The following is a 14,202-nucleotide window of genomic DNA, read 5'->3' as shown; positions in this document are numbered from 1 at the left end:
AAGACCACATTCCTAGATTTTATTCCATTCAAATACTTCAAGAAATATAGTGCACAGCAAACGTACAATACAAAAAATTACACTAAGGTAACATACATCACCCTCAAATGTTTATATTTAATGCAAAATCACATTTCCTAACCTTAGCAAAGCAGGAATCCCTCATCTAACACTGCAAACCAATTTCTGAAGTTTGAAGTGAAGCTAGCTCTGAGTTATTTGTCCACACTAACAGAAACCCCACTGCTGGCTAATTATTTGAAAGCAGAACAAATTCATCCATTTCACACTCTCTTAACTCAAAATTGGATGAACAGGGATTTTTTTGCTCAGATTTTTCAAAAAATGTTCACCTTTGGACTGTGAATGAAAATAAAATTTGCTAAGTAAAACAAAAACGTACTTTAAAAATTATTGCTACTTGAAAATAGGCCAGTGGAGAGACGTGTACACTGCAGAGGGAGGTCTGGATTCTGCCCAGGTAACAGGTATGTAAAACCTGTTACCTGTGCAAACTTTGGTAGGATCCCTTTCAGATAAGTATTCAGCTGCCCCACCGATATGCAGATCCACATTTTCCCAAAATGTGGGTGCAATACTCAAGTAACCCTTAAAGCAATGATTTTGAGAGGAATTTCATCAGCAGCCTCTAGTCAGGAGTGCTCTAAGCCTCAATTCAGAAAAGCACTCAACCACGCACGATCTCTTGGCCAAAGCACAGATGGCAAAAGCCCCTGAACAGCAGGAGCTTCTGCAGGGGAGCAGGCAGCTGCTGGACAGCGCTCAGCTCCATCACACAAGCGTGTAACACAGAAAGGGGAAAGGAACACCCCGCTGAAAGTTAAACCACGGCAACAGTGTTAAATCTGCAGAACATTAAAAATCCCATCCCAGACACACCAGGGTTAATATCTCCACTCTTTCCCAAGAAAGGCCACCTGACTTAATCTTTTTCCTTTTTTTAGTGAACACAAAGGCTGTCATTGTCCATCCCCGCCCCAGCCTTCCAGGAGGGAGCACTAGGTGCAAGCAGCTCTTGTCATACCAAATTGGGAACCCAAATTGCATCAAAGAGAAGGAAAAGCTGCTCCAGAGCTGCACAGGGAGCCATAGCAACGCAGCAGTTCCTATTTTTAAAAACTTGAACGATAGTAAGAACATTAAGTCTAAGGGGAGGAGGGAGGGGAAAAAAAAAGAGAAACTATGTTTCTAACAGAAAGGAAAAAAATGCACATGCTCCTGATAGGCACCAGTGATGAAACTACATATGGCCAGCCATCAGTGTGCAGGTGTGCAAGCCAGAAAATACCCATTTCCCCATCAAGCCAGTTCCTGAAGGAAAAAGGATATTTCTCACTTTCCCTCCACTGCTCTGCTAAAGCAGGTTTTCAAATTCCCTGCGGCACTTTCAAACACACAGCACCCTAAATGCATTTTGTGATCAGAGCAGGATCAGCAAGGGCATAGCTGGTGCTAAACTGTGGCCCAGACTGGGTTTGTGGTTTCCAAGTTCCACCACAGAGGAGGATTTTGACTCACTTTCCATGAGGAGTGGAGAGAGTCTGAAGGCACACATTAAAACATATTGTCACCAGCAAGTGAAGTTGCCACAGTACTAGCACTAATTGGACTTGGCTCCAGAGCAGAAGATGTCTCAGAGGGCTGGAAGCAGAACACGGACATTTTCCCATCTGGAAACTGATGGTGCATACCAAAATTCATTCCCAGCTGGTGGATTTTGGAGGCGTTTATGAAAGGGTATGTCCTTTAATCAAAAGACAACCCTTGCCAAAAACCCATCATTTTACTTGAACCCTTCTATTAGCTCAGTTGGTTAGAGCAAGGTGCTAACATCAGCAAGGTTGCAGGTTCAATCCGTTTACAGGCCTCTCACTTAAGAGTTGGACTCAAAGATCCTTATGGGTCCCTTCCAACTCAGAATATTTTGTGATTCTATGATCCTATTTTAATTGCAAAGAGGCTGAAATACCCAGCTGTCCACACTGAGCAAGTCCCTACTGTCCCCCTCTGACAAAGCTCAGCTATGCAGGACTAAGGCGTCCTGTGGTGCCTGCTGAGGAACAAACATTTTTGCTGTGCCATCACGTACTCCCACTGAGAAGCCAGGGATCTCCAGTATCCTACCAGCATACAAGTTAGTTTGATGTTTGTCCTTCCACTGTAGGACAGCTGTGCTTCCCACTGCTCAAGCAGGACTGCTGCAGAGCTGGGCAGAGCAAGGAGGGCAGCCAGATGCAGACTGCTCCTGTGCATCCAGCACCCTCACCAGCCCACCTGCAAGGGGAGGTTTGGACCAAGAGCATGGTACAAACTGCCCTCAGCATTCCTCTCCAGTGACAGGGAAAAAAGGAGTCAGGAGAAGGCGACACTTCCTCCAAGATGTGGTGGCACACAACTGTTCACCTCCTGACCAGACAACATGAATACCCAGCAGCCCCAAGCCAACAAACCCAGCACCTTTCACCAGCACTGCACACAGGGCAAATGAAATGCAACAGGAGATGCAAGATAGGGACAGAAAAATGTGATGGCAGTACACACAGAGAGCAAGATTGTGTACAGCAAGGGATGCAGGGAGGCACAGAGACCCTGACAGAGGCAGGAGGTACAGGCCAGTCCCAGCCTCCAGCTGCTGCTGGAGCAGTGACAGGAACAAGCAGATTTCAGCAGCAGGGATGTCTAATCTGTCAGCAGCGCTCATGCCACGTGCTGCCACTCTGCACCAGCCTGACAGCAGCGGGACACACCAACCAGTGGGAACATAATGAGCTGCTAACTAGACATGGGCCTAAAGGCTCCAAAAGGTCAAAAGTTACATATGCTCCCTCACTCTCCCAGTTTCTGAAAAGGGCAATTTCTGCATCCTTGGGAACATGTCACTTACACCTTCTCTCACCACTCCCCAGCATTAAGAAGCAAGTCCCAGCACTGTGCCTGCCACAGCTGGGGTGCCACAGGATTCAAGGGCTGGAGCAGGGCTTCCCAGCCAGCTGCAAAGCAGGTAGATGTAGCCCTGCACACTGAGCGAGACAGGGCTCCTGTCTCTTAGTGCAAGGGTAACTTGACAAACCTGTGAATGGAGAAAAAAACATTGCAAATGGTCCATTGTCCATTCCTGCCCTCAACTCTCCTGCTGCACTCTGTGAAGTTGTGTGACCCACTCAACTACGAGACAACACAGAGTGGCTCCATGGCAATACCTGCACATGACATATCATGTCCCCTGTGTCTGGTGTGGAAGGTGATGGCTGCCATTATTAGAGACGACAGGGCAGGAGGGTGGGTTGAGAGAGACCAGAAAAACAAGGAAAGGTGTTGTGTGGGCACTGTCCTTGACACTGACCTGGTCTAGGGTGCTGCGGGTATGCAGGTATCAGGGTGACACAATACCCTGAAAGGGCACTGCACTTTTTAATGGATATGTACAGCCCATATAGTCTTGAGTTTCCAGAGCAGCAATTTGTTTGTACAACCCAATTTCAAGAACTTTCTCTGCTCACTGACTCACTGTTGAGGTATCTAAGCCCCAGCAATTCCTAGTTTCTATTAGGGAAATGTAGTCATGTGAGAACAGAGCTCGCCCTGGTTGTTCCAGGAAAAAACCAGTTGCCCAGCACTCATCAAAGGTTCTTCTGCATTTCTTATTTGTGTGGCAAGGTAAAACTACAGATGAATGTTACTTCCCCCAGAGTGGAAGTGTCATGTCCAAACAATGCACTGAGCAAGCTGGCCAGCTGTTTTCCTATTTGAAGAATCTAAGGTACAGAATTGAACCTAACTTTGTTTCCCTCTAAGAGTATTTCTTTGCAAAGGTGGTATAATTCCACATTTGTATTTTAATTCCAAAGCAAATGCTCCACTGCACTTTTTATTAAAATGAAATCCGCTGTGTGCAGCCTGGTGTTAAATGAGAGACTATTAAAGCCAATCAGTGGAGAACTCATTAGAAGCCCTACAACAACAAACTAATAGTTATGGCCCAGCATTCACAAGCAGCCATGACAACAAGGAGAAAGAATCCAGGTCTCATTGAAGGCTACAATAAAACCACAGCTTATGTAGCCGAAAGACTGTGAATATCCATACAAAACAGCTGAGCTTCCATTCCTCAAATATGAGCCAGAAATTATATTCTTTTCTCATGACTCATCTCTGAATTCCACTCCTAAGAATACTCCTGTCATTTAGTTATTTCTTCCCATTTCTAAAATGTAATGAGAAGCACCAATCCAGAGCTCAAGGAAATCTGTCCCATCAATTAAAATAACGAAATAAGCAGAAGGCTGCCTATAAACACATCCACCTCTGCCTACTCACTCCTCAGCAGCCATGGTGAAGGGAAAAAAGATGAGCTTTGCAGGATGCCTGGAAGCCTAGCAACTCTCCTAGGAAGGGCCAAGAGGTAAGAACTCCTCATCTGAGCATCTCCTACCCAACCTTTGAGATCTTCTCATCCAGTAGAAAAGAGCAGAGCACACAGTGGTGTTGCTGGGTGCCCAGAAGACCAGATATTGGGATTACTATAAACTTGGTAGACTGAAATATTCAGATCAGATTTTTTTCTGGGACAATGAAGGAATAAATGAATAGGTAATTATTACAAACAGAACAAAGAATTAAAGACTGTAATTGAACTGGGAAACAGCATTTGGATATTTGGACTCCAAATTACCTTCTAAGCCTATTATCAGCATAAATTGAGATAAATCCCTCACTAGAGGAAAAATTCCTCAAAAATCATTCAAAAATATAACTAACAAACCTTGTAGAACAAAACTCTCTCAAAGTATCATTTCACTACTCTTTAGTGGAGTTATCTCACCAGCATGTTCACTTATTGGACAAAATCCAAAATGTTCAATGGTCGTGATCATACTTCTGCAGTTCCAGTCTAACACAAAAGAGAACCAGTTTCAAAACAGAAACAGTTGCTATGCGACCATTAGTGATACAAGAAGATGCAGACCAAACACCTACATTGTCAAGAAATGGCATTTAGATAACAGTCTGTCTTGTTTCTTTTTGTGCTTACAGCCATACTTCAAATAAAACTTTGTTTGCACAAGTTCTTGCAAAAATGAACAAGTGTCAGGGTAAAAAGGAGAAAAGATATGGAAAATCTAAAAAACATTCAGTTCATTTTTTCCTTACTCTATTATATACCCAGATCAACCACTGACACCGTGTTGATCAAGACCATTTGATTTTAGTTGCATTCAGAACAACTGCTCTTTTAGAAAGACAAGGGAAAAAAGTAAGAAATGGTCAGAGTTCAAAGGAAGATCTTGGGAAATGACTAATTCACAGTCAGTGTATAGCGTGCCCCCAGCTGAACTAAATTACACATTTTTTTTAGTTTGAAGTGCCACTCTCCAAAGAATAAAATGGGAAAATTCCTTTATTGCTTTGCCTCCCCAGCTATGGATTTGAAGTAAATTGGACCCCTTTGGATTAGCTTCAAGAGTTTCTGAAAGAGTAGCTACAGGGTGATGCTTTATCCGAGGTCACATACACGTATACTTTGTCTCCCCAGACATCAAGCCCACATACATGCATTTCTCTACTCTGTGTAGGCAGGTGGAAGGGGGACTTTAAGTCACAGATGGCTGAATACAGTATTGCTGGGTCGAGAGCAAGGCTAAAATTAGCTTTCCAGAACCTGCAGTCCAGTCCAAAAAGAGCCAAACCAGGTTCCAGACATGCAGGTATTGCTGCTACCTGGTGTGCACAGCGCACAAGTACTGTGGGATCCTAATAGGTGGAAGGGGTTAGGGAAAGTATGAAGTAGCCAGGTCTGCAGAATCTGTGTTGGAGATGCTTGTTCAGACAAACACAGACAAAGCATATAAAGAGAGTTTTAAAGCTTAGCACATAGTAAATTCCAGTAAATTCAATGGAACTTGAAGGTATGAACACAGATTACAGCTATTAATCTCTGTGGGTTTTGGCTCAGTGAGGCAAACTCACATCTTCATGATTGCTTCCTTGTGCTTCTCCTCTGCCTCTTCTTCTCCATAGACTTCAGGCACGAGGCTGAGCTTGAAGCCATGCAATTTCTATCAAACCCTTGGATTTGTAAAAGCAATGGCTTATTTCAGACATCACTAGCTTTTAAACTTCAAAAGGTGCCTGAAAGTAATTTGACTTAAATAAAAAACTAAACATCCAACTCACTAAAGTCAAATTTTTATCCATCTCACTTGGAAATACAGAGAGTATGGAAACATGGGTGGGTGTGGGGGGAAAGGATGCAAGGTCAGAACCCCCTCACAGGCCAGCACCATGCGAGGCAAAGCGAATATTTGCACTGCGCTCACAAGTAACTACAAAAGTATAATTATTCCTCAGCTAGCTCAGGTGCCTGCAGCCATCTACACAGTGGCAGAACAGAGCCTGTTCTTCTCAGTGAGACTGATGTCGGTACCCAAACTGAGCTGGGTGTATCTACACGTATTGGCACTCATTCCTGTGATGCTGTACCCAAAGCAGACAAGGGAGCAGAAACAACATGATTTGGGCCATGAAGGTGAAAGGAAAGCTATGATCTTCACAAGTGACAGGAGCTGCTTTCAAGTGGGGTGCCGAGGCTTCCGGGCATATCTACACAGCATAACAGTGCTGGCATATCTACACTCAAGAGTCTCTGAACTGGTGACTTCTAAACAATGCAAAGAGGTGCTATGCAGAGAATTCTGTTGGGTCCTTGAAGCAGCATAGCTACATGGGTGTAATGTTATGCATAGGCTAACAGTGTCAACAGAACTCATTAGAGAAGGTCTCTGCAGAATGCTGCATCACATAGCAGGGAACGTTTTGTTTTCTAGATAACTGCTAAAAAGACACAATAGAGCTTCCCCCAGAATCCCTCTTCATTTGGAAAGGTAGAACAAAAGCCTGCCTCGATGTTACTTCTCATTACTTTGTATACACTATATATATTTTCCCAGCTTAATCATTTCAGTGATGACTCAAATGAGCAGCAGAAAAAACCCTTACTCCTAAGCCTAGCTGGGAAGGAAAGAGATAAAAGCTTTAGGCACCTTTAGTAGTTTCAAGGCCTGCATAGAGAAAAAAACAGCATGGAGAGGATGAAGTAAGCAATAAGACCTGGCAATATGCCAATGGACCATAAAGACAAAGGACAAATAGCAATATGGTTAATATATTGGGCCAAAGAATAAAGTTCTCCCACAGTCCCCAACATTCAAGCAAAGCAAAAGTCTGCTTCCTTGCCCCTTTGTCCCTCTATCTGCCTAGTAAGGTTGACAGTGAGGGGTCACAGCATGTGGACCAATCCATCATATTTGCACACTCAGTGATTCAACACGACAAATTAACAAAGACATTGAACTCTGTGTGGCCTGATGGCTACTGCCTGGATTCTCCTTTCCTAACCATGAAGGATCTAACCTGTCCAAGGATTTTATATGTAAAACACTGGACAATGACAGCTGAGCAGATCAAGGGGCATCTGGATTCCATGTCTAATTATCTGGGTTGCTTTGCTACATGCTAAAACTCCATCTGGGACAAAAAGGAACATTTAGTAATCAGAGTGCTGCTCGAGAGGTTGTTCCACCACAAGCTTCTTCTATGACCTTAAAGAGATGCCTTAGCTCTGTTTCTTAGGAAAATTTGAATTTGAATAAAGAGAAGATGTTTATTCAAACAGGTTTTCCCCGTCTTTAAATACCCTTTTCCATTTGGAAAAACATGCTGCTCTAATCGAGGTACTAGGCTTTCTGCATAAGGTGCACAAGAAAGAATGGTACCCAAAATAGCAGAAAACAGCCAGTGGAGTGCCAAAGAGCAGGGTGACAGCAGAAGCCCTGCTCTGAGGTAAACCTGATTCTTAAGACATCCAAGGTCTTTAAAGGCTTTGAGTACAAAGCAGGACCTGAGCAGAGCTGATGGCTCTAACTCCTTTTGCAGCTCTAGTTCTCCACATCTCTTTGCATCTAGAAGGAATTCTATCCTGCAATTCAAGGCTAATGAACAGCAGGACACTTGGTGTTCAGACAACAGTTGCCATGAAACTATTCCTGGCAGGTTACACAACCACCACCTATAAGGGACACCTGTTCACATAGTGCTAGTGCCTGGAACAGAAGCTGGTGCCTTCTAGACTTCAACAGAAACATTCCCATTGCTTGCAGCAAGAACCCACCTGGGAGCAGCGGACCCAGTCATGCAAAGACACTCCAAGAAGTTCAGCGCTGGCAAAGTTCTGTGCTGAAGAAGTTTGCTTACGAAAGCGAAGATTTGTGCATTGAGGGGCACTATCAAATTGTTGCACTATGCCTTTGTTATTCCTTTTCCTCACGCTGACTTGACCCCTGTGTTGTATGAAGGCTTTCTAAGGCGGTGACAACACTGGCACTCCTGATGCACAGCAGCTCGGGTCCCACCCTCAGCTCACCTGCCCTTGCCCAGTTCTGGCCAACACCACCTGCTGCCCCAGAGCACCACATGCCTAGCAGAAATATTCTGGTGCCAGAGGTCGTCTTTGACCACCCTTCTGTATGGCTGGCCTGGCTGTTCCCCTTACCTGTTGAGCATGTTGGACTGGTAAATCCTTTTCTCCTGGGTGTTGTAACAGCTGCTCTTGGGCTCAGGGATGAAGCTGTGTTCAGACAGCATATCAGAAGCAGCCGTGGTGATTATGGCTATTCCATCCCTTACTCTGGCAGGAAGACCGTAGTCCCATTCATCATATGAGACAGAGATGAGCCCGGTGGGGAACTCGGATGGCACTGTGTCTGTATCCCCTGCCACCAGGCTGGGCACGATCCACGTGTAACCATAGCCTGTCAGACCCACTGAGTTGGCCACCTCAAAAATGTAGGTGGCCTCTTCCTTTGTGCAGTAGAGGAGGATAACAGGGCTTTGGAGCTTCTTGAGCTGGTTCTGGATCTTTGAGTCCCCATCGTCCAGGGACATGTCCAACAGAAGGACCTCCTCCAGTTCCCAGCCCACAAAGCTGTGCTCAATGGTACTGCGGATCTTGTTCACAAAGTCCTGGTAACCAGGGAAGTACGTAGTGACAATGGAGAAGATGTACCAGTCGTATTCTTCCATGATGTTGAGCATGACAGAAGCTTGCTGTTCTATTGATGGGCCAAACTGGAAGAACATGGATGACTCATCCTAGAATAGGAAGTCAGAGGAAGAGAGAAAAAAAGAAAACAAGAATATGTCAAAGGAAATAAACAGCATTCCTAGCCAATCCATTGAGCATAAAGGGGTAGGCACACAGTCAGAATCTTACTTCATATCTTGGCCAGAGCTTAAAGATTTTTAACTTTTTAAAATTTAAGTGAAGCAAGTGAGAAGGAAGTAAAATCCTTTTTATGACCAGCTGTCCTTACTTTATTTTTAAAGGCAGGTTGCCAAAATTACTCAAAGGTTTCAACTGTTAGGCCTGATTCTAACAGACAGAGAACAAGTGGTACACAAGTGAGGACAGAAAAACAGAATATGTACAAAATATTTCATGAAATTAAGAGCTTTAATCACAGGATTATCATAACCTTATATGCAGCATAAACAGGATCACGGCAGTTTTGATATGGATTTTTGGGACAGTCACTTTGATACTGAGTTTGGGACAGTCACTGTGGTTTGAGTATCCAGACTAAAGTACAAATAGAGTAGACAAAATCACTGGATACAAATAGCTCTGACAATCTCTACTATTAGTTCCTCTCAAAGCAAGCAGCAGCACAGAGTTCTGTACAGTTCTTCTCAGTACAACTGTGAAGGCTCAGTCTCAGAATAACATAAAATACATTAAAATAAAACAGAGACTTCTAAACTATTATGAGCTTTGTTGACACCATGTTTTAGAGAAATATCAGCTCAGTATATCTCTTGGTATTGCTCTCATATCCTTCTACCATACTAAGTTAATCTTTGCAAAAATTAGAACTTGTACCACTTTACAACCTTGAAGACTCCAAGGAGTTTTATACAGATCTCAGCTCTCCAATGGCATAGTGTAAATCTCTTCTGTCCTGGGATTTCATCAGATATCAGGCTTTCAATTTATGACATCCAGAAAAATGCAAATCCCTGCTTTTGCCCAATTCATGAAGGAAAGGAATAGAAAAAAGTAGTTGCCAAAATTCTGTCTTAGGGATATATCTTCTATCTTTTAAAAGCAATTGCAAATTCCTCCTGACTTCTATAGAGTAGGATTAGATCATAAAAGAAAAAATTAAAAAAAAACAAACAAACCACCATAATTAAATTATATCTCTCTGTGTAGAGATTCCCATCATAATAACAAAGTTCTCCAAACCCAAACACTGCTTTAAGGAATGAGAACAGCCCAACCTTCTTTTAATAAGTCTGGAAAGCTGGACCAGAGATACAGAAAGATTCACTCAGGAGTTTGAGACCTGGAAAACTGATTGTGCCTTAAGACATTACCTCAAGACAGTCACATTTAGAACAGCTCTCTACCAAATTGAGTCTCCTACAGCCTGGCAGGTAAAGCTGTTTCTCGGCAGGGATGTAGTTAATCAATCATCCATTCATCCTTTAGCCATAGTTTTGATTATCTATAACCATTTCCTATATTGACAAAATATACAATAGCTCAGCAACTCCAGAAAAATAAATAAAATAAATAAATAAAGTCCTGATCCCATACCCAGCCTTAAGCTGCTTGTTTCTCTTTCCTGAGCTCCCCATGGGTCACATCCTATACAAAATGCCTCTCTTACAAGGTTTGGTGATTAAACTCTGTTTGCTTCCTCCATACAGCTCACCACCCACATGTGAAAGTTCTCTTAGGGCTGCTCTTTGCTTAGTGGAAAAATAAATGTATGCAAAAAGAAAAAGGAAAAGACAACAGCAACAAACTGAAGAGAAGTTAAAAAAAAAAAAAAAAACAAAAAAAAACAGGAGCAGCAACTGAAGCCACTCAATATATGGAAAACATCTCATATTTTTTATCACTGGAATTCGCCCCCTTCTCTCTGAACTGTGCTCAGGAAAAGAACCTACTCATCTAATAAAAATAAAAAGATACTTTATGTCTTTGAAGCTTATGCAGAAAATTAGAAAAGAGAGAGGAAAAGAAAAATCAAACTATTGTCACAGCATGTGCCAGAATTTAAAAAAATCCTGAACAAGCATCTCCAACACCCTTCATTGCACGGTGCCTTTGAAAGGCACTTGTAGCTTTCTCAACTGAATGCTAGAGTGTGAAGACTCTGCCTCACTGCCACATGAAAAGACAAGACAGCTACACCGATGACTAGTATTTACTTTTATATTAAGTTCAACAAGAACCTTTCTACACTTATGCATAAGAGTCTCTGAATTGACTGCAATTTTTCACCATTTCTAGCAGAGAGTCCAAGATCTGAAGGGCCTGGTTATTGAATTACCAGAACATTTGACACACAGCATCTGGAAGTCTTGTCTGGTTGCTTCCTCAGTGATAAATAGGAGACACTAGGTGGCAAATCCACTGCTATTTCAAGGCTACACACACACACTCTCAGGAGTTAGTAGGCAGGATAGCAAGGTGCAGGAGGTAATGCCCTCCCAGTGATTTAAACAGGGTCAAGCTGAAATGCCTGCTGACAGTTCGTTCCACACGAGTGCCCCGCCTAACTGTTGGAGGGAATTCAGCCCCAAAAGACTCAGGGACAAAATTCAGAGCTCCTCACTATCAAGAGTGTATGAACATCAAAAATCAATACACCAAATAGACAGCTTTATCACAACCCAGGGAAACAATTCCCCTCCACTGAGAAATGGAAGCACCCCACTTTACATCAAGCACAAGCCACTTGGCTGCACATGCAATAATTGCTCTTGAGCAACTGTTGGCATTTCCATTACAGAAGCAGCAAGAAGAGGCAACTTATATTCAAAATGAGAGCATTAAGGAGGTGCAAGCCAGTCCAGATTTTGTTTTGCCAAGATGGGTCTTGGCACTTAATCACCCCGATAGTTGGGCTGGCCAAATGTTCTTCATTCCCTGACCAACTCAGCACTCAGAGAGGGGTGAAGAAGGAAGGACAGACAACAGTAGAGAAGAAAGTGTCCCTCTTATAATAAATCAGGAGAATAGCTGATAGAGTTGGACAGAAATCTCAGCCACTACCTTTTGAGGGGGGCAAAAATCAAACTAAGAAAAATGTCCAAAAGCCTCAATTTTCTTCCCTACCTTGTTTTTGGGCATGCCTGATGAAAAGTCAAGGAAAAAGAACGAGCTGAACCGATACAGAACAGTGGGGCTATCAGAGTATGAATTTGACCTCACTGTATTGCTACAGTGAAGGTTTTTAATCAGGAGACAGATCTAAGGTAGTTTTACCATTTTTACACACATATACCCTATAGAATCATTATTGTTTTATTATGACTAGAACCAAAAAGGAGTATTTTACCCTTCCAGACATTATGGGTTTTTATAGAACATCATAAGATCCTATTTCTTCCTGAAGAAATTTCACATTTTCCATCTTCCTATTTTACCTTGAAACAGCCAAAATATGGCTCAGCATTGCCATTGGGAGACAGTTTTAAGTTTGGGACAGGGATAGGTCGAGTTTTAATCAGAAGTCCCTTGCATTGCACATCACCCAGGTGAAATATAATCCCCTGGCTACAGGAAAAAGCCTGTCTTCCTCCTACAGCCCTTTCACCTGCAAGCTCAGGCTTTCCATCACTACCTGATGCAAGAGACAGCAAGATGCTGCAGGGTGTCCCTCACGCAGTCTGAAAGAGCAGAGGCTCCATTACAGGATCTCAAAGCTTCCAGAGATCCCAGTACTCCCCCACTGTCACCCTACAAGGTCAGGGATCTGTAGTTTGCAGAGCTGAGCTGGAGGTGGAGCTGATCAATTGACACAGCACACTCCCCAGTTGACAGATGGCTTCCCACAGAAAATCTGCTCTGAGTTTACCAATGCTGGGACAAGTATTGCCTCCTCCTCCTGCACGTTTAACCCTTCCAATAAGAAGGCTGGATTGCACACAGTGAAGGTACGAACACACTCACCATGAAGCCTCTTCTTGCAGACTGGTGGCTAGTGAGCTCCTAGGTGGATGGAAGGCAGTTTGCAGAGGTAGGACAGGGCTTAGAGTACTACCACCAACACTTCTAAGTTCTTCAGACTTGCAGATGGGCCAGGTCTGACCCACACCTCAGTGAAGATGTGAGCCCTTGGCAAGGCTGCAGGTGACTCTCCCAGGAGCCCTCCTCCAGCTGCACCATTTGAAACCACTCACTGCCATTTAATGAGCCATTTACCTCAGATGTGGCAGGAGAGGTCCTCGGGGAGCTTTTCTCACAAGTTTCTTCCTAACAGACCCTCTAGATTCCCCATTCAAGCAAGTACAATTACTACCTTAAAAACAGGATCTTACAATCCAGAGCAAAACTGCTTCTCAGCGCAGGCCAGACTGGAGAACATCCTCAAAGCAGGGGAATGCAAGATCCCCAAAAAGTTGCAGGAGTCCACTCATGCTGAGGAACTGGCCAGCCTTGCACCGAGCCATGGTATTGACTGCTGACCTGGCAGTGAGTGAGGAGATCAGCATGCTACATTCCCTCTGTGCAGCCCACCGGAATGGAATCTGGTTCTGTGCTCCACACACTGGTGGGTGGTCCATGAACACATTTTTGCTAGGGGTGGCAAGCTCCTTCAGCTTCAAACTGCCAGACCCCACAAAGGCAAGATGTGTCAAATTATGCACAAGGAATTCGAGTAAGGAGCAAGTCTAGAACACGTTTGCTTCCAGGATTTTGAGAAATATACCATGTCATTGCAAAATGCCCTACTCTGCTGTCTCCACACAGGTGCAGGACAAATACAATTTGTACTGCTAAGCTAAGTAGCCCCTTTTTATTAGGCTTTTGGGAACATCTGTATATTTCCCCCCATTTGCTGCTTCATTAGGCTTCCTGTGCAGCCCTAATTTAACAACTGGGGTCTGCCCTTCCTCTCCAGCTCACAGAGGGGATCCTATCAGATCCTAATGACTCAGGCCACTATCACTTTCCAAAGCCCTCTTCCCATTTCCTGATTTAGAAGAAAAGCTGTTCATGTGTCTTTAGTACAGTCTTGATTTGCAAAATTACTCTATGACCAACAGCCAAACCACACAGGGCTGCCTTTTGTTTAGATTTCAGTCCTGTCTACCACACAATGTAGAGAG

At 43.6% G+C, this 14,202-nt stretch overlaps 1 protein-coding gene across 1 annotated transcript in view; it reads right to left on the bottom strand.

Annotated features, from left to right (window-relative positions):
- GRIN2B (glutamate ionotropic receptor NMDA type subunit 2B) overlaps nt 1–14,202 on the bottom strand; it is a 204,932-nt gene that overhangs the window by 109,833 nt on the left and 80,897 nt on the right. The window contains exon 3 of the mRNA XM_058805276.1: nt 8,570–9,168. Coding sequence (XP_058661259.1) covers nt 8,570–9,168 — 599 coding nt within the window. The remainder of the gene's footprint in view (nt 1–8,569; nt 9,169–14,202) is intronic.

This window comes from Ammospiza caudacuta, chromosome 5, assembly GCF_027887145.1.
Source record: "Ammospiza caudacuta isolate bAmmCau1 chromosome 5, bAmmCau1.pri, whole genome shotgun sequence".
NCBI lineage: Eukaryota > Metazoa > Chordata > Aves > Passeriformes > Passerellidae > Ammospiza > Ammospiza caudacuta.
Note: the sequence above shows the minus strand (reverse complement) of the source record. Positions and strands in the feature narration are given on the sequence as shown.